At 46.8% G+C, this 26,006-nt stretch overlaps 1 protein-coding gene across 1 annotated transcript; it reads right to left on the bottom strand.

The window, feature by feature from the left end:
• Window positions 1-1,424: 1,424 nt before the first annotated feature.
• On the bottom strand, window positions 1,425-25,725 carry LOC106747341 (protein slowmo). The gene is made up of 5 exons (XM_014624765.1): window positions 25,498-25,725; window positions 24,851-25,019; window positions 19,067-19,153; window positions 2,651-2,824; window positions 1,425-2,102 (listed from the first exon to the last, which is right to left on the bottom strand). The coding sequence occupies exons 1-5, from the start codon at window positions 25,527-25,529 to the stop codon at window positions 2,040-2,042; spliced, it is 525 nt and encodes a 174-aa protein (XP_014480251.1). The 5' UTR covers window positions 25,530-25,725; the 3' UTR covers window positions 1,425-2,039.
• Window positions 25,726-26,006: the final 281 nt, after the last annotated feature.

Below are 26,006 nucleotides of genomic sequence, written 5' to 3'. Positions count from 1 at the left end.
GAGGGCACTCCTCACGGCACATGCTACCGAGTACTTCCACGTGTGGAGGTACATAACGTACACGCGGGAGTTCGATTCGCCATTGGATTATCGGACTCGGCATTCCAAGCAATTCCCGACGGGCCAGAATTTCGGCCGAGTCATTATTGCTCCCGGCCGGTAGGTCGGCCGAGAGAGGGAGGGAGAGGGAGGAGAGTGATAGATAGAGAGACAATTTCTACGGGACGTCCTTCGGCCGACCGCCGCCGGAGGTGAGCGATCGTGAGCGGACGAGATGCAGAAGCGAGAAGCACGACGACGACGACGTGGGAACGAGCGGGACAAATTTGACGCGCTGCTCGCGCGCTCGCCGGCGGTATGTAAGAGATAATTGATGATGTTACGGTTCATTGCTAACCTCTCTGTTACCCGACGCAGACAAATATTGACAGCTTCCTATCACATGGGTGGGCAGCATCCTTTGTACGCGCCCCACGCACCCGCGGATGCTTCATGTCTGATGTTCGGTTTTCCTATCGAACCGCTGAGCTCGTTGGTAAATCAACGTCCGCGTCCGACGTGCATGTCGACTTCGCTAAATTAAAGCATCCTGGCTCGCCCCCCGCGTGAGCCCGCCCCGTGCTTGTGGGTATCGCGCGCGTATTCTCCCGTTTTCTCTCCCCCCCCCCCTTACCCCTACCTCCTCCCGTTTGATTTTTTTGACACAAAGGATGCACACCGTTGTTCTCTGTTTCTTTTATAATCGATAGGGAGCTTTCATGTTTCCGCAGTTGGAATTTAAAAGTGGTCGGTGGTGAATGTTGTAACGGATCGCGCCGACCGAAAGGGAGGAATACGGCTGGTCCGACGAAAAAAGAAAAAAAAAAAACAAAGAGGAAAGCCTGGAGAGAAAGAGAGAACGTGTATGAGTTAATGCGGGAAGGAATCGTCGTGGCGGCTGGATTTTCGGCACGCCGACAAAGCGTACAAGGAGAAAGCGCGAGAAACGTTGTGATCGATCGCTCACTCGCGTACTAGCGTTTCGAATGCGGGGGCGCCGACGCGTGGCAGAGAGCGCGGAAGAAAACGCGGGTGACCATTTCCGAGAACCGCATCGACGACCGTCGTCAAAGGGATCACGTAGATTTCAAGATAAGTTGCCGTCGTGATTGCCGAACTCCTCGTCGAGGAGACACGACAGTCCGAGGGAACGTAGCTTCGCGATGGTCTGCACCTGCATTGCTCGCCTTAGGCCCGATCAACGGGGGACATTGAGGGGATCCCTTGGGTCTGTTGGGTAAATTCGTAGGACGCGCTCGTCGCACGCAACGAGCACCGAAAGAATGATGCAACCGACCGAGATATCGCCAATAATTGACGCAAAAGGTTAGTAGAAGGGTAGTAAACGGAGAGAATCGGTGAGGGTAAGAAATTGCATCTAATACTTATGAAAAGATTTCGTAACGTGAACTTTCGTAAAACAAGGTACAGCATACAGATTGTATTCGTTCGTAAATCCTCTTGTAAATCGTGACCGAGGACGTCCACGTATCAAAATTGGCCGAGTATAATAGTTCCACCGTGCTACATCGGCGTTGACCACTCGTCGTGAGTTCGCATAGTCGACCGACCGAGATGGTACGTGAGTGCACGGTTAAAACGCCGAGATAGCCGCTGCTTATTCATTCTATCGGACCGGACGCACCGTAAATTAAACCTACGCGTTTTCATATGTCTACATCAGTCGTGTTATTACGCCCGTACGTTCGACAGATGCTTGCAGGCCTGGACCCGGTGGTGTGGTTGCGAGGGCAATCATCCCTCTCAAAGGAAGCGTCCGTCCCTATAAACCGTCCCTAGTAACAAGTTCCGCAAAATTCAATTAGGCGATCTACGTGGCCCGCGGCGAATCATCTGCTCGTTTCTGACGAAGACCGGGACGTTAATGTTCTTCTGATCCGCGTAATCGTTCGATCTAGAAGTTGCCGCTCCCCACCGGCGCTCTCTCGTGTTGTGCTGATAGCGGCAGTTCGGAAGTTTCGCGACGGCGGCGAGGCCTTTCAGGCAAACTCCTTCATCTCGGATTCGAGTTTGTTGATCACCCATTCCAACCCTTGCCGACCCTCAAACGGAAAAAAAGAAAGATTACATGCATACGCCTCTTTCTTTCTCTCTTTCTCTTTCTCTCTCTATCTCTCTCTCTTTCTCGTGCGAGCCGCGAAGATGCTGTCCCGCGGGCCGGTTACAACGCGCTCGTCGAGCTATCATTCATAAATTTTTATGAAACGCGTCAGAGCGCGCATCGCCGTTTTATGAGGCGTTTTATCTTTGACACCGTCCACCGAATTGAAAATACGCCAATAGCGCGCGATGAAAAAAATCTCCCGGCTAGATCCTGCGCTTTTTTTCTCTAGATTCGAGCTTTTCACTCGATCGTAAAAAAAAAAAAAAAAAAAAAAAAAAAAAAACAGAAAACGAATTCTTGCTTATTAACGAAAGGACGAATAAAAATTCGGCGATGTTCACGTTATTGCAATGACAAATAAAAATACTGTGCGTGGCGAAAATTTTAATTCAAATTAATATTGGATATTTTCGATTTTTTTTTTTTTTAAAGAGTTTTACGAATGAATGAGATATACGAGCGAGAGAAAGAGAGGAGATTACTTACTTTGCTGGCATTGAAAGAAATTTTCGAAGTTAAGAGATCCTCCATGTAGTTGGTCAGTGGCACCCCCCGGACGGTGACTACCGCCTCCTGCGTGAGCAGCGTCTTGCCAGGATCCTCCGGGTGGGGTGTGTATCTGACTGCTTCGTCTACGGCGATGTAATTGCCGAAAGTCAACTGTAAAAAGCAATAATGGTTGGCCTGTTCAGCATAAATAACGTAATGGAGTCCTTTGAACCGCTTGAATTAGTACATAGGAATTCGCACGCCGGAATTCGCGTACATTTGTTGTCGAAGGCAATCTATCTCGTATTTCCTATTATAAATATCGAGAATTATATCGACTGTACGGTTTAGATAAGACGCACGTCACTCGTGCTATAAATCGTGACTATGAAAAAATACTTCGTCGAACGCGCGTTGTATTGCAATTACATCGCAATGTTGCCGCGGTTACGCCGTGTCGTGAACGTGCAAGATTCCTTAAGATTAGCTTCGTGCAGGGTCCAAGTTTCGGTCATTCACACCGACTGTTGTGCAACCGCGGGTTAGCAACCCTGGACTAGATGGGCAGCCAGAATTATCGAGATGGAATGTTTTCACGAAAGTGACGTGGAAACCCTCGAATAATCGATCCCATGGAATGAGCTCGCGAACCAGTCAACAGTGAGCACTTTTAATTATTAACATCTCACGTTGAGTGAGAGATGATGTTAATAATTAAAAAGACCGAACGCACACCAGACTCGCCGATAAAAGTTGGCCAAATTGATTTTTCAACGGACACGACCGCCGCGTGATACATATTTTAATTGACACATCGGCATCGGCCAAATTATCCCTTTTATATTGCTCTTTATCATGTTACACGCAAAAAGTCCGGTGGAATTTTTCCGAAAATGAACACAATTCTCGCAGAAATTTTCCCAGATTTTCCCGTATTCAGTATGGACTTCAAATAGAATATTCAAAGTTATTCCCAAATATAGAACGAAATCTCGTTTTCGCGATGTTAATTGGCTGTGCGCTGCGGCTTGTTTCGCCACTGTCATTGTCCGAGTCGAATGACTAAGTATCTAATTAGGAAGTTAACAAACAGGGTTATATTTTCAACGTTATTATATTTCACGTGTGAAGTGTGTGCGCGTGTGAAACGAGCCAGAAGCGATATTCGCACGGTGTCTTGCGGCGCACGATCGCCAGTGAAGAGCACCGAGTTCGCTGAGAGGATCGCGACGATAACGCAAACCTACGTCGAGTGACCGCGATATATCGCGAGAGCATCGTCTGCACAATGGGGCGCGCACGCGCTGCAACTCGTGCAATTGTGCAGATTCGACGTGTACGTTGCAATTAATTGAATACGTAGAAGAGCGCGGAGAACAACGAACCCGGTGAATATCGCGCGCGTTGGAAGACCATCTCGAATTCATTACAATGCGCCGGTGCGTAAACACGCGAGGTGGAAGCAACAAACAGCACTTCGCGGGGCGATGTGCAGCGCGCTTTTGTTGCGCCGCGGCATTCCATTGGTAGACGAAAGCCGTAGAGTGCAACGCGCGTCGCGTTGTCATCGCGCGGATTTGTTTCCGCCGCCGCGGGAGAAACAATCGCGCGCCCAGCCTCTCCGCTTTTACGGGGGACGCAAACGCGAGAGACGAGTGATAACTGGTGCGGCAACTGGCCGCCTGGAGCCCAGTTAGCCCCGAGGCCTAAAGTTTAATCTATGTCGCTGTCACAGAATTTGCAACAGCTGAAAGACACTTGTTGTAGGTATCGCGTCAGAAATTCGCGACGGAATCGGTAGTCTCGATCGGCCGTTATTGAAGGAAACAGAATTTACGTTATTATTACCACGGCTTCTAATTCGGCTTTTACAATCTTCAGAAGGCAGTCAATTCGAAGGAAAAATATCACAACCGCGACCGTTTTCTCTTTCTCGATCGTTCCTTCGCGATACGACTGACGATTATGAATAAAACGCGATTAAATTTAGCGAATGTTTCGATTCTACAATTCGGATCCTCTCCGGCGCGAATACGATTAATAGACTACATCAAGTGTCAAATTAGAAAAACAATGAAGGCAATCGCGAGACCAATCTGAAGACGGATATAATTGTACAGCCGCGAATCGATCACTTAAGCATCACACTCGAGTCTGTTAAGTTCACCTCCGTCTATCGATACAAATCAATTTACCGTCTGCAAATCGTATAACCGGCTGATCAATTTTAGCTGGGCGTAATAATTTCGGCTGATTAAGCCGTAAATCTCGCAAATGCGTTTTACCTCCGATAATCGACTTTCAGCCAATGACAATCAAATTTGAACTGGCTAATGAGATTTTAGCCGCTATTACCGGATCCTTTCTCGGAGTGGGCGTAAAGATCCCCGGAATAAAACAGGACGGCGACTATAAATCCCGAGTGCGATAAGAGATGGGTCCTAAAATCCGCGCGCTGCTGCTGGAAATCGCTTTAAGCGCGGCCTTATCGCGCGTTAACACTGGCCCAGTGGATGGAATCGGGTCATTATGAGGTCCACGCGAGCGCGCCGAGCTATCGCCGCGTACTGCAACACTGTGGGATGGAACAATTGAATCGCGCAGGGGCGCAATACGTTTCACGAGGAAATTAACGCCCGCGGCACATTGTGGGTCCGCGACCATCCGAGATACAGAACGGTGCGCGATAGTCCCTCTCTCTGTGCACTTCGCCATATTGGCAATCAGTGAAGCCGACTGTGCAGCAGCGCGCGCGCGCACGCTCGACTGTCCAACTCGCGGCGCAACGAATTTCCGAAGCGTCGTCCGCGCGAACGTGGGAAGAAACGAAAAATTAACATCGCCGCGAGCTGCCCCTCTTTTCATGTTCGGTTGGCGAGACTCGGCGCAAAGACGTCGATTAAATTCGAATGAAACTTTCAGCGGCGCAAACGGCCGGGTGATCGTCGGCCGCTCGCGTATACAAGTTCATTACTCTAATTACGGGCTTGTATTGACGTTACGGATATCCCGATACCACCGTTCTACTTATTCGTAGGCGGCTCGTAAACTCGCCTCTGCAATTCTGCGATACGCATCGCGAGTGCTTGTTAGCGGCAAGACAAACGTGGAATTTAAAAGCGTCGCCGAAACGCGGCGTATAATTGCGAGGCGCGCTCCCTCCGACGAATGAATTCTGCGTCAACTGGGCCAGGGCAAATATGAAAATTCGAGAAAACGCGGTAATGAGGGAAAATTAGAAGGCGGGTATTGAATTTCGCTGGGTCCCCGGGTAACGCATCTCGCGGAAGTACCCGGACCTATCCCTCCGGGGTACACAGAGGTCGCAAAGAAAGGGGAGAAGGTCGGCGGCAATTGAAGAGCTGTTACGAAAGTGCACGACTGGTTGTCTAAATAAGATACTGTTGTTACGGCTCTGTTTCTTTCTCTTTCTCGTTGTTTGCGCCGGCGAGTTCGCCAATGCGAAGCGCTAGTATTATCGTTGCGTTATTGTATACTGTACTTAATTTTCCATCGCGGAAAGAACGCGAGAGTCGGCCGCGCGCGCGTCTGTTATTCCACGACTAATAGCATTCAACTTAAATATATTTCGTCAGATTTCAATTTAATTATTTCGCCCAACTACCGCGCAACTACCCGTTCGCGGGCGGTAATTAATCATCTCGTATGCGCGGAAACAATATCCCACCTGTCTGTTGTTCCGACTGCTCGACTGGAAGAGGAGAGCTGTAGTACTAGTTTTTTTCGATGAAACGTATATCGGGTGATATTTCTAATAGCTCGGCGCAAAAGGCAACGTTTTCAGCATAAAAGGCGCATGCGAGAGCGGCGTTTCGACGGCGCGAGAGGGAAGGCAAGTGGAAACAGGTGTAATTGGCAAGACGAGAGAAATTCACTGTCGCGTCTGTGACGAGCCGTAATCGCGCTCCCTCGGAACGAATTTATTTTTTCTTTTTCAACCGCGACGCGCGGCAAGCGCTTTGCTTAATACCGGACAGAATTACGACAATCCGGTGTTATATCAAAGAGCGGTCGCTTCCCTTTCGGCTTTTGTTCCGGGCCTCTTTCATACGAGCAGTAACCAACCGCGCGCGACAGAAATCGCGTTACCTTTTGATTTTCGAAACGTTCCCCGTGTGTGAATGATGTATGTAAATAGTTTTTGCGCGGAATGAAAATTTTAAACCTTTAAATGCGCATTTGCATGCTATAGCTGCAGGTGCGAGATATTTCCGGAAAATAAACGGACAATAAAGTAACGGGTGATTGAAAAACGCCGTGAATGCGCGTTTCGTTAATTTTATTCCGTCGCGCGTTTTTCCCTGCGCGCGCGCGCGCGCGTGTATGTGTTTTTTTTTAACCAAGTTAACCAAGTTTATCGCTTTCCGCCAAAAAAAAGTGCGTACATCGGATTTGCGCTAATAGCGCGGCCGTCCCGCTCTACGTGAGCGTAACTCGGCAAACATCATATCTAATCCCTACCGAGTCCCCGCGAAACAAGCACGAAATGTGTTTCTCGGCGTCGAGATAAATTCTTTTCCCACGGCGAATATCCGGATGAGTTTGCTCGCGCTCCGCGCAACGTACTTCGAACAACAAACGGCATAATCTCTCTTTCTCTCTCTCTTTCCCCCTCTGGCCGTTGAGTCTCATCAACGCCTTGGCGTGAACTCGCGCGTGAGCGTCGTAAAGAGAGCAGAATTACGACACCGCGGAGGAAACGAGAGATACAGGAGAGCGGACGACGTTTAATCGTATCAAGCGTCGGCAGGGAGCGATCGATCGTCCGTTTCACCGTCAGCTGCGAATCTGTCGTTGACGCCGCGAGTAATTAATTTCGGCCTCTTTTTTCGGCGCGGCGAAAGGGGCAGCGGCAACGCGGATCGTCGCGCTGGCGGTGAACGCGCGACGTTGCGCGACGGTGGGTGCATCGGTTAATTGAAAATTTTTCTCGTCAGTCGCGCCTCGAATGCGATGTTTGCCAATCGCGCGACCTCTCCTCCGTGCCAAAACCGCCCGTTTGCTTTCCATTTACTGACGCAACGCATCCGATGACGCATCAGTGATGCGGCAGCAGATATGGCCCGACTTCTGATTAGCGCCCACGGCAGTGTCGTATCGATTTATGACGAGGACGCTTATCGGCGGAATGAACGTTTCATGTCTAAGAACGCGATAATCGTATCGTATCGAGGCGACGCGGATAAATACACAATGAAAGAAGAATTTTCTAACAATTACCAAATATTTAGTTAAATAAATTCGAGTAAACGATAGATGGTACACGTGTAACCGAATTATTCGGTTGCTGGATAAATCATTTAGTTGGAACTGTTTAATTAAATAGCCGGTAATTGTTGTCAAATCCTTCTTTCAGTTCGAGGAAAGTACAAATGGAAATTTAATCCTTGTTACACTGAGAAAAAAGTGCACTGGAAAAAAGGATTTAGTAATAAGTACTCAAATTCGGTGAACATTTGCTGACCAAACATTTGATTACCGCAACCAAATAATTTAGTTCCACATACTGTATATACAGTACTGTAATTCCGTATATTTAGTATACTAAACTAAATTATTCGGTTGCAATAAACAAATGTTTGGTCGGAAAATATTCGCCAAATTTAGTAGTGATTATCAAATCCTTTTTTTAGTGTGGTAGACTCAACGATATTTTGCTTAAACGTACAAAATTTGTTCAAGCACGGCGTTTAATCCACTGAACAAATTATATAGTTAGTAGTCTAAGTTAGTTATCAACTGATTCAACGATTGCGATTTGGCGAGCAATTGTATCAACGTGACGTATTGTACCACCAACGCGTAATTTATTCAATGGACAATATTTTTTTTAAGTGAGGTTGACCGCCGATTTTGTCAACCACTTTTCTCGGTGTATACTCGCACAAATATATAGTTCTTCCGAATGCTTCATATGTATGTAGAATTCCGCGAATGCCTCATATATACGTAGCATTCCACGATCTACGATTCCACGATAGAACAATTCCAATCTCTTCAAGCGAATCAGTGATAATGTTTCAGATTAAATCAGTTAAACATATTTCGCCGATATCAGCGAGTACTCGTCGATTTTCAACAAAAACACCCCCACTCAGGCTCCTCCTATAATCTTACACACTTCGTTGACTCTATTCTTATTAATGATAAGATTTCACTGTCAAATCTGTAGTACTCCATTGGTTACTGTTGACTAAATTCTTGCGGCGAGATTTTATCCATTACGGCGCTACAGTTAGCACCGATTCCATTGTTCCTCAGAGATAACACACCCCGTATAGAAATTTTCCCAATTATTCCATAGATTCTGATTAGAATACTCGTTAAATAAAAGTTGCTTCAAAAAAGGTTATCTCACTACGATACTAATTGGAGATTCTTATCCCAAATATGGAACGAAGCCTCTTTTCCGCGATGCTGATTGGCTGTGTACTGCCGTGTGCGGCTATCATCGCCAGAATCGAGTGACAGTTTGACCGAATATCGAATTAGGAAGTCAATAAACGGAGTTATATTTTCAACATTATTATGCTTAATAGCGCACGACGCGTGTGTGAACCTGTGAAATAAATACCTAAAATGTTGTACAGTGAATATTTAACCCTTTGCACTCGAGGGCTCCGGAGCGAAGCCATTTAAAATTTGTCTTCAAACTCAAATGCAAATAGCAAGAGCGGAATATCCTATACACAATAGTTTTTACGATTTGTCTTTGTCCTTATGTTATGAACTGAAAGTTATTTGCATTGTCTCCATAGCGGAGCCCTCGAGTTTGAAGACAAATTTTAAATGGCTCCGCTCCGGAGCCCTCGAGTGCAAAGGGTTAAAGTGTTTCACATTTTTTGTTCGATCGCAATATAAAATGAATAACAGAGACAATCTTTGGGAAAAAGTTGGGGATGACCAAGTAGGATCTGTTTATATTTCCCACTTAGAATCGTACGTTTGAAATATTACACTTCTAACCAGAAAACTAGCGTGGACTTTCCAATTAGTATCAGTAATTACTTTGAGAAATCGAACTTGATTCCAATTAAATCCGAGGGAATTTTCTATACGGTACTAATTTCATTTGAGAGAGCAGATATGCGCTCAAAATGAGTTGTAAAAAAAAAAGATTACATAGCATCGAAGCTTGCATCGTAATCATGTCGGTGGAGTACAAGAGGAGGTGATGTTTCAAGTGAAATTGATCGACGCACGTGTATCCAGCGCGCTGATCCAGTTTCTCGTGGTCGGCAGATTGAGAGATATTGACTTAAACTTTGCCAATTAAAACCGCACCGAGCGAGAAGGTGGGATTCCTCGATCATTGTAGGCGCAGCATGCACATCCCCTCCTCCCTCCCCCCACTCGAGAATTCCCATGATTCCATTTCACTCTTTGGTATTACGCGCGGAGAATGGAAGATTGCAGCGGAGAGAGTGCCGTTGTGTGGAGCGGAGGCTCTCCTTCAGCATGTACTCGCGAGTAATTAGCATCGCCGCATAATTGAGAGGACTTTGTGGATTTGGCTGCAGGCTGCATTGTTCGGGCCCGGTGTGCTCGCAATTCGCCCATACCATTCGATGCCTCGAGAGGGTTTCGCGGCCGGAAGCCCAAATCTGCCGGGCGGCGCAAGCCTGGAAGCTGGATCGACCCCGATGCAGTTCGGGCTTCCTCTCCGCGCGGTAATCGGCGATTTCAGCGGATTTCAACGTTGCTGACAAATCGGTATTTAGATGTAACCGAGAACTTTGAACGGCCTATATATCATAGCGTCAGAGCGCGCCGCTCATGGTGCGCTTCGTTCGCGTTTTACGCTTGCGTACCTACGTCAGACAAAACAGCCCGGGGTATAATCGCGCGAGGCGGACGTTTGCATTCGCCGCGGCTCAATGGAGACATCCGCTGTACCCATCATTTACCGATGGGACTACCGATAAAACCGCGCCTATATCGCGCTAAAACCTCGAGATAAAATTAACCGGACGGGTGATTAAGTGCGCACACACGGCCGGGAGACAAACGCGGCCGGCCATCCATCACTCCGGAGCGACGGCGCTTATAAAATCCCGCGGTGTCGCCCCGGCGATTCGGAAGAAAATCGAGGGCCATCGAATCGAGATGATTTAAGCGCGCGTCACCGAAGGGTTAATACGCATCCACCTCCCCCGCGGCAGGTGGGCAGGCGGACGAGCTACCCCCTCCGGAATCCCACAAAAACCGGAGAGCCGGTAAATCAATCAAGCGCGGCCGCGTGTAAGCAAGGGTTCGCAATACGTTGGCCGGGCACGAAGGAAACCGGAGCGATATTTTAGCGGCAACAACTCGTGTGTATTTCCCGCTAACGAGCCCCGCGCGCGCGCCTCTCCCGCCGCCTTCGTCGCCGCACGAATTTCCGTGTGCGAGCGAGCGAGCGGTGAGAACATCGAGAGATGGAAGGGTGGCTCGTTGTTGTAGCAAAGGGGATGCTCGGCCGCTCGGCATCGAGCAGGAGAATTAATAACGGACGCGCGTATCGACGATGTATCCCCCGCTCTCTCTCTCTCTCTCTCTCTCTCTCTCCCTCGTACTCGCGGACTCCCCGCGGATTTGGGTGATGGAGGACCAGCCGGGCGGACGCGACGAGAAGGGGCGGCCCGGGCGGAATGGCAGGCGAGAGAATGTCGCTGGGTGCATGGGCGACTGAATTATTGTGCGCGCACTCCTCTAAATCATAAAAACAACAAATTGCGCGGCCCCCGCGTGAAGCTCAACGCGCCGCCGTGCCACGTGTCTCGCGTAGCCTCGACGTACTCTCGCGTACACACCGCCGGTGTATTTATACAGAGACGCGGAGGGAGGAGAAGCGAACAGCAGCGGCAGCGCCAGCACTTTCCGAACCGATTGAAATATGGAGTCGGTGGGCGGCCTGGCTTAATGAAAAATGGTAACGCAGTAGCCCGCCACTTCGCGGAGAATGCGCTCGACAACGGTGTTGCGCGGCCGTTCCTCTTTAACCCTTTCACCCGTCGCTCGTCCCACTGTCGCTCCCCCCTGTTGGCTCGTTGAAGTCCACCGTCCCTACCTTTCTCTCTCTCTCTCTCTCTCTCAGCCCGCTTTCGACTCGTCCGCCTTTGTTCCACGAAGCCTAATTAATGCGCAACCGAAGCGCCGTTTCGTCTTATTCTATTTGACGCTAACGACGACACCGTTCCGCTTTTTCCGCACGTGGAACCTACCGCACCGTGGCGATCCCCCCACCTTTGACGCGCTGCTCTTTGAGGGCGTCGCGACATCGCTCGCGCGAGAACGACCTCCCCTGGCGCTTTCTTGCGCGTTTAACGAAGCCGGAAAATGAAATACGCATTTCTGATATCCGCGAGCGCGATTCATCCCCGACGGTGAGCTCGAGCGGCAGCGTGACGAGTTAAGCCGCTCCTCGGTCCAAGACGCCCCATCTGCGCGAGCAATACGGGAAAAGGATGAATGGGTTTAAACAGGCGTGTTGCGCGATTAACGTTGTGCAAGCAGACACGTGTTAGGCGCGCGCGGTCGGCTTACAGAGAGAGAGAAAGAGAGAGAGCCTGTTCGTTCCATAATCTGATAATATCCGGCCGGCTGCAGCGGGAAAATATTTCATCGTTTTTGCGCCGACGCTTATATTCACTACGAAACAATGACGGCCGCGAATTCCCGAAGCGCCGGGAGACCTCGTATCGCTGTAAATTAACAATATGCAATTTTATAGCGGCGCAATATTTGCGGCGTCCGGGCGGCGCAGTATTTTCATTAGCGCGAGTTTAAACAGAGTGGTATACGTAAAATACCTTACCGCGGCGCCCTGCAAAACTCTCTCTCTCTCTCTCATTGAGAAAATAACTTCTTTTTTTTTTGTCGTCGCTCTCGTCACGTCGTATATCATCGCCGGCTCGGCGCGCGCTACGTAAACCGTAACACAGCGTAGTCGGAGCGCAAGAACTGCTGTAACAACGGTGCGCCGTAATACGCAGTATACAGTATAATACCATCGGTCTTCTTACTTCCCCGACGCGGCATCGCCTGTCTATTTACGTGGACTCGGCATTAACACGAAGGGTCTTCCGGTTCCGCGGCAATTTAATTGGATTCTTCGATCGACTTGCAGGCGGTGTCGGTTGGTTTATCCCGACGGAGAGAGATTTGCATTTGAGGGCTAACTTCGTACAATGGGCTAAGTGGAGGAGGAAAGAAAAGAGAGAGAAAAAGGGGGAAGGAAGAATTGTGGACGCGGAAATTCGTCGAATTCCGGGCGCGTGGCGCCTCAATTATACCTGAGACGTGACCGAGATCGTCTTAATAGCCGCAACTACGGGATATAATCCTCGCGCGCTGGACGATATCCAGCTATCCCATTATGTTGAAGCCCTTTACGCGACGCACATGTACCGACGTGTACTCGGGATCAACGGCACCGGCGGCGGCGTATTACGGTTCAACGGCGATACGTATGCGTCGCGTATGCGTAACATATGCAAGCCGCACAGCCTCACCGGTAGCACACGGGAACTAAATTGCTAAAAGATATCCCCCTCGGAGGATTCGAGCAGGACAGGTTACACCGGCCCGGACTCTGTACCGAGCTTACGTCGAACACACCCCCTGCCGGGCTAGCGAGTTACATCCGAGCGCTCATGAACGTATACTTGCGCGCGCGTGCACGTGCGCGCGCTCGCGTCCATATCGACACACGCGTGCTCGCGCATTTGGAAACACGTAAACGTCCCGAGAGGATTGTTCAATTCCAGTCCAGCCTCATCCGGGGCGAGGCAAATTCGTCCTCATAGATTACGATAATCAGCAGCCGGTAGTGTCGTCTTTAAAGGACGATAATACGTTTGAGAGGGATGTAACGGATGGACAGAATGGTGGGAGTGCGCACCGGAAGGCAAAAGTGCTGCATTCGGAGTAAATATTTGCTATTTGCTAAGGAGTGTAGGAGTAATTATTTTACTTGGATTAAGGAGACGCCAAAATCGGTGACGAGCTTAATAATCGTCGATGCACTGAGAAACTCGTTTACTTGAGTCATATTACTTGAGTTATATTACATAAGCATAGAGATCTTATGTAGGTGTAAATGCGATGTAAATATGAGTGCGATGAATGCGCGCTAATCTGTTTTATCATGTCTAAGGGAAAAAATCGAATAAAAATATATACAAATGTTTCAGAGCAAAGAGAACGGCCAATATGTTCGTAGGCACTATACCTAAATTTTTCCGGAGAAAAGTTTTTAATCCGACTTTGACTTAAAATTAAATTATGACGCGTAGATTACGAATATGAAAGTCTCTATGTGGACGAAGCTATTGTTCCAGAACAAATGGTTCAGTGAGTAGTGACTCGAACTGTTCGAAGCAAGTGCCTTTATATAGGCAAACTAGAACCATTGTTAAGTACAACAATGCATATTAATCCAACAATGCGTATCAATGGTACTGTTAACGACTGACGAATGAATGATAATTTATGCATTTTTACTATTCCTTATTTGTTGAAATATGTGACGCCATCTAGTGAAAGTGGAACTTTGAACGGACTATTTACTTTAAAACAATTGTTCCATCTCTCTACCTCGGAACTTCCATATTCATAATCTACGCGTCGTAAGTTTTAAGTCAAATTCGGATTAAAATTCGTCCGGAAAAATTTGAATAGGATTTAGCCGCACTTTTTTCGTATCTTTTTAGACCTCTTAATTTCATTGAAAATGTATAAAAATGTTCTTTGAAATTCTCTTGATTGAGGTATCGACACATTCGATACGTACAGGCTGCAGGATTTTTGTGTGTCAGGTAAATATTTATATTAACTATATTTACACCAACAGAGATGTCACTTTGAAATTTTAAATCATTTTCGCAACATGTGTAAAAGCATTTACAATTCTGTGCAATCAATAAACTAAGCATAAACTTTGCAGAAAAAAATATTCTGTCGGTAAAGTTTTCAAATATGGCATCTCCTTAAATAAATATTACAATGTAGCACTTTCTTCCTTTCAGCATACTATATTCAAATAATATTTATTGAATTCAACCATAAAATAATCACCCCAATACTCTCAGCAGGATTATTAAATATATTTCTTTCAACGTAGCACTTTTCTCTTTCAATATATGCATAATCAGTCGGATAAATAAGTTTCCAGACACTGCTGGTGTTTCGCAATTGTATACCGAACGCTAATTAGCGGAAAATTAATATCGGAGATAGAGAAGAAAATTAATATAACCCTCCGAGGATCTTTGTTATCGACTGTTTGGAAATTACCCATAAAGGATCACGAATCACCAGCGGTCGAGTCGACTACGCAATGGGATCCGCCGTTTCCTGCCGGGACACAATATTCGATGGCTAATTCGATCACGTAATCAATAGACATCCATACGAGGCTTTTTCAGGAAACTGTCGCGATAATACGCGATAAGTCCGCGACGAGACATCACGTAGCGCGACGTGGTGAGTCTCTCTCCATACGTTCCTTCTGCCTGAGACAGAAGCGGCATTTCCCGGGGAAAGTCGCGATGTTTACTTTAACGTAAACTTAACCCCTCAAAGTGCGCCGTGCACCACGTACAATGTAAATCCTGGAAACATGCTGGCAGGTGAACAGCGCATACCGAGGAATCCGACCGCAAACCTTAATTGCGGAGACATCGTCGTCGTGGGAGAGGACGGCCCGGGCGAGAAAGATGACGTCGACTGTGCCGCGGGTGGAAGATGGAGTCGAGACACGGAGTGAAGGACGGTCTCATTCTAGGCACTAACCGGTATGCCGCAGCGGTCCCCGGTGACGCGAAACGCGCGCGCCCGGACCCACCCTTCTAAATCACGCTTCCTCGTTTCGCAGTTTGTCGCGGACACTTCGCCGTGCGTACCGCGTATTCCGCGATGCCGTATTCCGTCCTCCGTCTTACCGTAAATCCGTGGGCGGCCGCCTGTATATATCTCGCACGTGACGCACCGCGGCGTGAATAAAGACGGCAAGATTGCACCCGTAAAACGATCGATGAGCGGATAAAGGCGAATTTATCGCCGCGGCGCGACGTTTGCGGCGTTCACCTTCGGATTCGATGCGGGATCGATCATGCGCGACACTGTATCCGTTCCATACCGGCTTTCCGCATTAATACTTCAGACGGCGCGCGATTTGTCTTTGCCCGGCACGTATATCGGTTTACACGCTCGCACAATACACCGTTTGCCGCTTTTATGCGATTTAATGTATCCCCTTTACATCTTCCGGTACGCTTGCCTGGAGAAAACGATGTGCGAGCCACGTTGCTCCATAAATCAGAGAACGCCGAGCTATTAGCCGGTTCGCGTAACCGATCGTAAACTGCTTTACATTTCTCCCTCTCTCTCTCTCTCTCTCGATGTGATACGTGAGAAATACGATGTAAAGTGATCTCAGGATTCACTGTTACGAGCTTACGTGTGCGATCGTATCTCGTCATTAGACAGCGTCGTTTCGCATCATCGTCGTAATATACGTGCAGCTAATGGATTCTTTTGCCGCGTCGTCGCTCCGCAAGACGATTTACCCTCGCTCTATCATCCCATTCACCCATCCTTCAGCCATTCGCGCGAGTACGTCGCTCGGTGAACGCCGATTTCCACCGCTCTCATGAAAGCACCCTCTCGTACGAATTAGCCGGAACCGACGTGCGAGCGTGATCGTCTCGGTACATAATATACTCGCGCGCACAGGTACATGCGGAATCTCGATGGATATAAAAGGTCGGCGTAACACNCCTCCCCACTTCCCTCGCGGGGGGGGGGGGGGCTTCCTCCTCCTTTTGCTTTAAGCCACCTGCGGATCGTTCATCATACCAGTAATGCATCTACCACCTTTCGCGTTATTCTTGGTCTCTTTTCTGACGGGGTAGTGGGGAGGATGATCTTCGACGCGAACGGGGGAGCCGCGACCAATGCCGCGGCGCCCCTCTTCGCCTCTCTCTCCGCTTGCCATATCCCACCGTCGTCTCCCTGACACCCCACCTGATACACCCCCGAGGAGCTCTCTCCGAGCTATGCAACTCCCGGTAATGCGCGCATCAATAACCTATCATATCCAACCTTCTGGATGCGGTGGTGGCGTGCATCAACCCCTACCCCCTACCCCCTCCCCAATCGCGTTCGCCCTACGATCTCAGACGCGTCGATCTCTTCGAGCTTGTAGCTCGAGTAGACGCGAGTATCTAGATACTTCTCCTGAGGGTCTTTACTATGCATACTCCTTGGAACGGATGTTATGTAAATCGGGCCGCGAAAATCGTTTTCTGATAGCGGCTCGGAAAAAATCCCGCCGATTTCGCACCGGCGCGCACCTCTGTCCGGGACGTGTTGCATATGTAAGATTAGGAATTCTCGATCGCGTAGAGATCCGGGACTTTTTCGCTTTGTATAATTGTATGAACGTGTTAGTGGACGTCGAAAATGTGTTCCGAGCGACTTTTCGAGAAGGCAAGCTCGGTGCGCGAAGTACTCGTGATGCAATTTGATAAAATCGCGATAAGGCACGCGTTGAAGAAAGAAAAATACGGACGGGCGATACGATACGGGACAGTTTTATCACGTCCGTATATGAATAATGGTATTCATTGCTAATTACAACTTTTCTTGTTACTTTCTCATTTATTCATAATCAGTGAGGTATTCACGGATAAAACACTCGTATCAGCCACATTGCTGTTCGCCTTATCTATCGATTCTCTACTCCGTTCTGATTTTATCTTTAGTTTTATCGTTGTTTCATATATTACTCTTATTTATTTGTCCTTTAGTAAGTTATTACCATTATTATTATTATTACCATTATTATTATATGTAGTACGATATATATAAATAATATAACGGGAGATAGTTGTGTGTGTGTGTGTGTGTGTGTGTGTGTGGCAAATCAGATTTCAACATCGTCCAGCGGATTTCGCAACAATAAACCGCCACAATGACTCTAAAGAGTCATTGTGCGAAACGGACCTCGCTCGTCCATAAAGTTTACATCATTCCACCGGCGGCGAAATCTGTAAGGACAAACAGTACGCGGGAGAAGAACGCTTTTGTTGCGCGCTAATGGAGCGATCGCTTGGCTCTCTTTGTCTCTGGGTGACACTCTATTAAAGTGCCATTTCGCGACGCAACAGGGGATCGCGACGCATTTACAATTTCGTCATGGTCGAGAAATCGGCGAAAAAATGCGGCCACCGTCACAAAAACCGGGTTGGGNGGGGGGGGGGGGGGGGGGGGATCGGGCGCGCGAAGCGGCCGCCGATGCGTTTCGACGCTTCCGTTGATAACCGACCGCCGGGTACGAGGCGAATATTATTTTCGAGGACATGCATCTACGGCCGCAAAATTGCCAATTTTATCACTTACGCTCGTCGGTTTCGGAGCCGAAGCTGGGAGCGGTCGGCTGGCATATATCTACCGTGCGCGCAAGAGCGTCGGTGTTGATCGAAAATTCGCGATTCGTGGCTATTCTTCGTGCTGCTCTCTCTCTCTCGCATTCACGTTTCATATCACACCGATATCGCGGTCTGATTTTTTTTCTCGATGTTACGTTGCAAAATCGGACGGCGATGTTGCCAAGGAATCGTCTCATAACATCCGACGGTACGATGATGCCGCTCGGTATGCATCGAATGCGAGGTCACGTTTCAACCGAGTACGATGTATTTATATCGAGTACACGAGCACGATTATGAGCGCGACCGAAGATCGTGTCCTGCGGGCAGGGGAAATCTATCTCGATCATGATGTTCAATGGGGGACCGACGGGCATAGATTTATATGATTCTAATTGAGTGAAGCGCACGCACGGCTGACAGATATTTCGGATTCTCGCATCGGGATGGGATTCTGTGCGTCCCGGAAACGCGATCGGAGATATTGGATCGCAGATATAGATGCCGTTTTTGCGACCAACGTGGCAGCGCTCTCGCATTACGCGGCGCGTGCTCTCCGTGAGATGCATCAGCAGCTCGTTGCGAGAAAATAGCTTCCTCTCGGCAAACGATACACCCGCTATAACTTAAGACGAAAATCGTCCAATTTGCCGCTTTTTTTTACTTTTTGTGTTAACTAGATCAACATAGACGGGCGCGCTATTTAGTCAATTATTATTACGCGGGAAAATCTCAATTCGTGCAATTAAACAGACATTAGACGAAAACGCATTCCGTATCAGACTAAAAATCTATTTTTCTTTCCTTCGTCTTTTTAATTCACGTAGATTCGTATTAATGATTGTTACTTGAAACTTGTCTCATGTGAGATATAACAGTAGCAAGCATATAATGCAGACAACAGTAGCAACGATGGTTTCGTTACAATAGCAAAATTATTCTTCTCCGCAGAGCGGAGAGAAGATAAAGAGATACTTACGTTATGCGTCCTGAGAACCATTTCTCTGTTCACTGGGTCGACCTCGCTGCGTTCGCTCGCATAACACAAGTTCGCGTAGCCGATTAACTGTAAAAAGAAAGAGGAGACGTGCGCTCGCATAATAAGCCCAGGCATCGACGTAAAAGTCTCGTTTTCGGAACAAAAAAAAGAAGAAAAAAAAGAAAGTCGGCACCATTTAAATGTAGTTTCAACGAGAACTGGCTGGCGAACTGCTAAAAACCGATTCGGCCACCGATAAAAATCTCGGAAGTGCTATAGACAAGTACTTCCGGTTCCAAACTTTCCGCATTGAATTCGACGATAAAGCTTTCCAAACTTGAATGGCATGTTTCAGTCTTGAAGAGATACTTGGGCTCGAATTTCGCGATTTTTTCAAGCGCGCTTAGTGAGGCGAGAAGGGAAATGCGGCGATATGTACATACTGCATAATCACATAGTAATTCGCAAATCATTTATCAGTGCATGATATCGCAGAAAGGGTAAAATTAGTGTGAAACTGATACGTGACACGCGTGGTTATGCACAGAGCCATGTTCAATTCCGGAATGTCATTTTACATAGTTCAATAATCCATCATATGCAAACGTCCTGCATTATAATAAATTACAATTAACCCCGTGCGCGCGCGCGTGTGTGTGTGTACGGGTATACATATATCGTTATTCTGCTGGCAATTATTGATCCGTTAATAAGATATCATTTGCAGGAATTGCAGTCGCGTTCGCGCTCAATATCAGGAAGGCAACAACGGACCTTTATGGAAATAAGCCATGCGCCCACATATCAGCATGTTAATACGTACACAAAGTGAACTAAACAAACAAGTGATATTGTGCGAATAGCAGCGAACACTGTAGAGGGGCCGATAAGCGGCTATTGGTCCTGTATCAGAAGGCGGACGATAATTAATTTTGTTGATCGCTTATAACGACGGTCATATGTTATCCCGCTCTCGCGATTTTACAAGAGCGGTGCGAATGCGGCGCGATTTATTCAGTGCCGTCTATTCAATCACTGCGCAAAAATGCACGTGAGTTTCAACGTTCCGTAAAACTGCTAACCGATACAAAATCATAAATCACAGCGTAACATGCGCCTTTTTTCGGGATGAAGACGCTGGACCGGGGAGAATTGATCGCAAAATGCGGTCAATTTAAAAGGGGAGTTATCCCGATAACAAATGGCACACGGTCGATCGATCGGCCGAAATCGACCGATTATACGTCGCGCCGAAAACTGCAGCGCGCGCGATTAAACACACAGCGACCGGTCTCACGCGGAGCAAAGTAAAGATCGGTATAACGAGGGGAAATGTGAGTAAACGTTGGAACTAATCACGTGGCGATAAATAATTCGCAAGCGTAAACGTCGCGACAGCCTGAGCCGCCTATTTCGGTCGGAGAAGAAATGGAACGGCTCGAGGACTCTCTATAAGTTTCCGCGGCGGCGCGCGAGATATTAATAACAAATTAGCATGAGTAATTAGGTAATTAGAAAGACGCTAATTGGGCCGGCATGCTAAGCACACTTTAATTATTGTTCCCCGCGATTAATTATGCATATTCTAATTAGCCGCTCGTATAAACCAGCCTGCTTATACGGCGGCCCGTTACCAATTCGAGCGTTTCGGACGAATGGATGCGAGAAACGAACTTTTCTCGCCCGTACTTTTTCCAGAGCGCGTTTCGTTGTCGAGTGCATCCGCTAATTACTCGGAACAGCACACTGGCAGGTGCAGCATCGAGGCGCGCTGAAACGGCACCGCAGCGGCGAAAGAGAGCGTCGCGACCGAAACGATCCTTCGCACTTTTCCACCCGTTAAGTAATTTCGAGCGTACCTAAATACTGCAACTTTTACCTTTCCACGGGAACATTTCTACCGAGTGCTCGGGAAATACTGCCGCTCCGAAACTCGGGGGCCCACTTGCACCCGGCACGTATTCGTGTGTTGACTTTTTAAAACGTCGAACCGGACTCCTCTCGGTGTCTTAAAAACAACGTTCTCGTGCTTCAGCTTGAATGCACTCACGTTTCAAACAATTCGGCCAATCGATAGCCCCCATCCTTCATCAGCACCCTTAATCGATGTTACTCCAATTTCATTGCTTAATGCACACGTATTATTCATGACGATAATGCGATAGAAATTGGAAGATATCGGAGCACGGTCTGTGCACATAAAATGTAACTGTCAACCTCGTCGATCGTCTCGTTAGTTCGGGTGAAGGAACCTGAGATTTCTGCCGAAATAAATTTCTTACACGCGTCTTTATCGTCGATCGTCCCGGGACGATCACTTCACGTCGGCCGTGCCATCGCTCTTCGAACACCCTATGTACGACGCTGCGAGTCGAGCCGTTCGAGCGAGCGGCTGCACAACGAAACGGCCTGGCGAAATGGCCGAGCTTATAGAAAATCCGACGAGAGGCAGCGATCCGCCAAGGGCGAGAGAAAGAGAGGGGGAGGGAGGGAGAGAGGGAGGAGATTCGACGCCCCGGAATCTCCAGTATGCCACGTCGCAGGCACCACGGGATAGCGAAGGATGAGAGCCCGGGAGTTGCTGCTGCTGGGTATTCCAGAAAGCGGGCGTCTGGCTGGACGATTGCCAAACGGCGTAACATGGAGCGCGCTCATTATGAAAGTTGATGCCGGTACGGATGTTGTTTTGCAATTCCCCGGGTCCCGGCACCTTCTTTTTGCGCACGTTTGTCGAAAGTTTCGAATTTCCGGATCTCCGCGATGCCGCGGCGCGTTGGCGGAGATTGCTACCTCGGTGAACGGGGAGAGGGGGATGGCGCGGGGTTTTTGTCGATCTTCGCCACGGGCTACGTCAGAAAGAGGTGAATGATTCTGTTACGCCGGTTCATGGATTGATTTCTTGCCGCCCGCCGGATATCAGTGCAACATCAATTTCACCGAGCAAACGAGCGTGAAAAAGTTGCCGCGCCGGTGAAAAGGAAGTTACGCGGAAGGTGCGAAATTACTTGATGAATAACAGCTGGGAAAGTTGGACTGCCAAAAATCTACAAGAATCTATGACGTCGTCATGTTTCCTAATAAATTGGCACGTAACGCCGAGGCGTGACTACCGCCTCCGTTTACTTCGCGCGGAAGGGAAACTTCGAAGAAAGCTGAGGGAATTTCGCACAGAACACGTGTTCACAGGAACAAGAAAATATGGAATTTGTACATCCGAAGTTGAATCATGTGATACGAAATAGTTTCAGTGATGGAAGAAAGCAGAACTCGTCGAGAATCGCAGAACATTCGGCGTCCTGAGCGAAAATATCGCCGCGTGTCACGTGGATGGCTCTCGTTCACGCAAGAGTTCGCCGAGAAGTCAAACGTCAAGCGGTATGCTGATTATGTAACTGCAAATAGCTAATCATTTCACAACGTTTACCGCCACAGTCGCGACTCGTGATTTCTCCTCCTCACTACCGCGAAATATCTGAGAGGGAAAAGGGGCCAATATAATATCACACATCCAATTCCATTAATCCTAAAGTCAAAGCGGCCCAGAAACATATCACTAATAGGATTAGACATCTAAATACCAAGCACGGTATTCACAGACACATTCAAATTGAGGAATATATGGAAGCAGCAGCGCAATTTCGAAGTTTGAATCTCGATGCAAGAAGGTTACCCCCTGCAGCAATTCGAGTCAAAAGCCTGGAAGTTATTGAGAGTTACGAGAGTTTACATATTGAAAGGTACGACGTGTTATATTTATACAGAAGAGGGAGAGATATATATAACTACGTATATATTTATAATTATCTATTATAAGTTAGATCTCTCCTTCATGTCGAATATATAGCAGCGTGTAGTTACGCGACTTTACGCGATAGGAGGTGGAAGAAATAAATGAATAAAGCTGCCCGAGTAATCGGCGAGAGTTGATAACTTATTCAAGCGTCACTGGCAACCGACACGAAGGCGTAAAGGTCTTGAGAAGGTCGTTCCGATAAATCCGCACGTGAATGAAGCGGCTTTACTCACGTTCCGCGAGAGTGCGCCGTGAAAATCAATAACCCGAGCCGTGGATAAGTTGCCGCAAGGTTACCGTCAGCCCGGTGCGCCCACACCTCGACCAATAAAGTCGACTTTGCCTTGAACGGCGACCTTGCATCAGGCCGACACACACGTGACTGAGTGGTGAAGAACGCGGCGGAATATTCTTTAAAACAGCATCGGCCGGTCAGCACGGTGTGTCGCAAAGCCGATATACAGGAAGGTTCTTTACCATGTCGTGTATCATAGTCAGTAATTCCTTCTCATTAGTCATCAACTAGCATGATTAAATCCGATTAACGTGACTACTATCGAATGCATCAATTTTAAGGTTAAAAAAAGGTACTTCCTGTTATTCCCATTATAGTGTTGTTACGCGAATTGGAAAGCTATTAGAATTCAATTTCGCATTATCTCACGAGTAGTAAAGCAGCATTTTCATCAATTACGAGGGAATTACATGCCGCTTTCTCAAATAATTTTCAAATGACGATAAACACTCGATCATGATCAAATATTTTAACATACAACTTAAAAATATTTATAGGCTCCGCTCGATTGTTGTGCAATTTTTTTGTTACCAAGATGCGGAAATTATCGTCTGTACCTAACGCCGAGAATGACTGTGCTGTATAAACAGAATTTTTCGACGCTCGACTGTGAGTAAATGTTTGAATGAGACTGATTGAAAAAATGGTAACTTTTCAAGCTTTACTCGCAGTATACAGTATAATTATAATTCAATTATAAGGGAATATTCAAACGCTTAAAAAGTTAAATTTTTATATTTAAATAATAAAATAGAAATTCTGCGACTCATTCATATCCAAATGATAGTCTAAATATTAGTGTATTGAGTAAGCGCATTCATTCGCACCAATTGCATTATTATATTATCATAGGTAAGATCGACAAAAACACTAAAACACTGCATGAAAGTTCGAAAGGAAAAGAATGGAAAAAGTAACATATACTTGAACAAGACAAATTGGACAGAAAAATATTGGAAAAAACTGACATCTTTGTAATAAACGTATCGATTGTTACGGTGTCAATCGGTAGTACCTACATTTGAATAATATCCACATTTACGTAGCACTCAAATAGTAAATCAAGTGGTATTTATAAATTTGAATACGGAATAAGTATAGAAAGCACTTGACTTACAGTAAGCAACTCTGATATCAGTACGTTCAGAAAAACTTAAATATTTTTTTAATATATCTATTCTTTGAAAAGAATCTGACATTTAAGAGATGTAGGAGACAGTCTATTTGACGATTCTCGGGGCGTTTTTTATACATTGGACTAATGACGTTATTACATAACGAGAATGCTTTGAAGTATCTAATGGATTTTGTCCTTTGTTGTATAATCTGTACTTTGGCGTCGCCGTCGTCTCAAGATATCGGAGTATCTGTAGGATGCGAGCTGAGATACGGTACAAGCGTTTGTTCGAGAGATAAAGCACATTGCGAAACGCTCGTCGATTTGGTTATGGTTCGGTTATGGTCTGGTTCGACGTGAAATTCATAATGCATTAATGTAATGACATCGGTGTCTGGGCTATCGGCGTTGGCCCGTTTTCCTTCACATGTGCTAAGCAGTACTCTATGAATGGCACGTGACGGATCAGCTAACGACCTCGTGTTCTCGTTCGAGGAGGAGGAGGAGGTTATATTAGGTTAGGTACTCTGAGACGCGATATCGAACGCGCGGTAATCGTGAGAAAATATCGGAACTTACCGCTTGCGTCCATTTAGGAAAGCCCCAGTGACTAGAGACAACAAGTCTGTGAGTGTGAAGAACACCATCGACCACTTTTCTATCTATAACATCAGCTCCAATAACTGATGGAACCATAGGATTCGGATATTTCCTCCATGCGGCTTGTGCTACGGTCTCCCAAGGATGACTAAAACAAAGAAATTTCCCATCGTTGTTACGTCATCCTGAAGAATTTCGATGAAATTATTTTTAAGGACTGTAGCATGATTATTAATAAAAACGATTTTACTCTGAGAAAAAAAGACATCTTCCATCATACGAAACTCATTTTTAACTGATAAAGGATGCGATGGTTTAACATTTTTACTCGAAGCTTTGTAAAAAAATCACAACGTTCTATGCAACTCGGGGCGAATTTACTTTGGAAAAAAGAAGATATAGATACGAGCGTCAAACTCTACAATGATAACCTATACGAGTACCGTCTTAGACCGTCGAAGAGATCACTCATTTTATTCACGAAATGTGTAATGAATGTAACAGGACATACAGTTGCGTTGCCGTTTTTAAGTGAAATATATTTAAGAAACCTCTTTCGAAGAAGATTTTAGTTGAGTAATCAAGTACAAGGTGTAGGAAACGCCAGAATCGCACTTAGTACTTACTCAAAGGTGTGCTCCGATGTCCAGATTTTCATGTTGTTACGAGAAGAAGGTGCGACACCGCATGTAGAACGAACGATGTAATTTTACCGTGCGACACGTGCACGGAACAAGCTGTCACGATTCCGAGCGTTCGTCGTACGTCGAGCCGTCTTTTAAAGAGTGATGTAAGAAGAAGAGGTTGGAAGCGACACGCTCATTTCATCATGTCCACGGAATGCTATCAGCTGTGCTGTTAGCCAATCGCCGTCGCTTTACGAAGAGCTTAACATCATTGGTCAATCGATGGTTGCGCGCCAATATCAAATATATTAAGTTCGACGTGACGTTATCGTGATACCGACATATAACGTGCTGAAAATGATTGTTTTTTTTTACGAAGTACTAAGTACATATGTAATATCAATAACAGTTAAACAAAAATACCTAATAAATATAAAAAAATAAATAAAAATAAACTATTAATGTTTTGTACCGGCAAGATTGAGACAATTGTTTAGGATTAAAAATTA

Source organism: Dinoponera quadriceps, unplaced genomic scaffold (assembly GCF_001313825.1).
Source record: "Dinoponera quadriceps isolate SergipeBrazil2010 unplaced genomic scaffold, ASM131382v1 scaffold2305, whole genome shotgun sequence".
Taxonomy (NCBI): Eukaryota; Metazoa; Arthropoda; class Insecta; order Hymenoptera; family Formicidae; genus Dinoponera; species Dinoponera quadriceps.
This window is presented reverse-complemented; position numbering and strand designations above follow the sequence as displayed.

Coding starts and splice junctions, on each gene's coding strand:
- LOC106747341 (XM_014624765.1), bottom strand. CDS start 25,529: ATGAAAATCTGGACATCGGAGCACACCTTTGA. Junction 25,020..25,497: donor ACATCGGAGCACACCTTTGA/GTAAGTACTAAG, acceptor TCTTTGTTTTAG/TCATCCTTGGGAGACCGTAG. Junction 2,825..19,066: donor TGGTTCTCAGGACGCATAAC/GTAAGTATCTCT, acceptor TGCTTTTTACAG/TTGACTTTCGGCAATTACAT.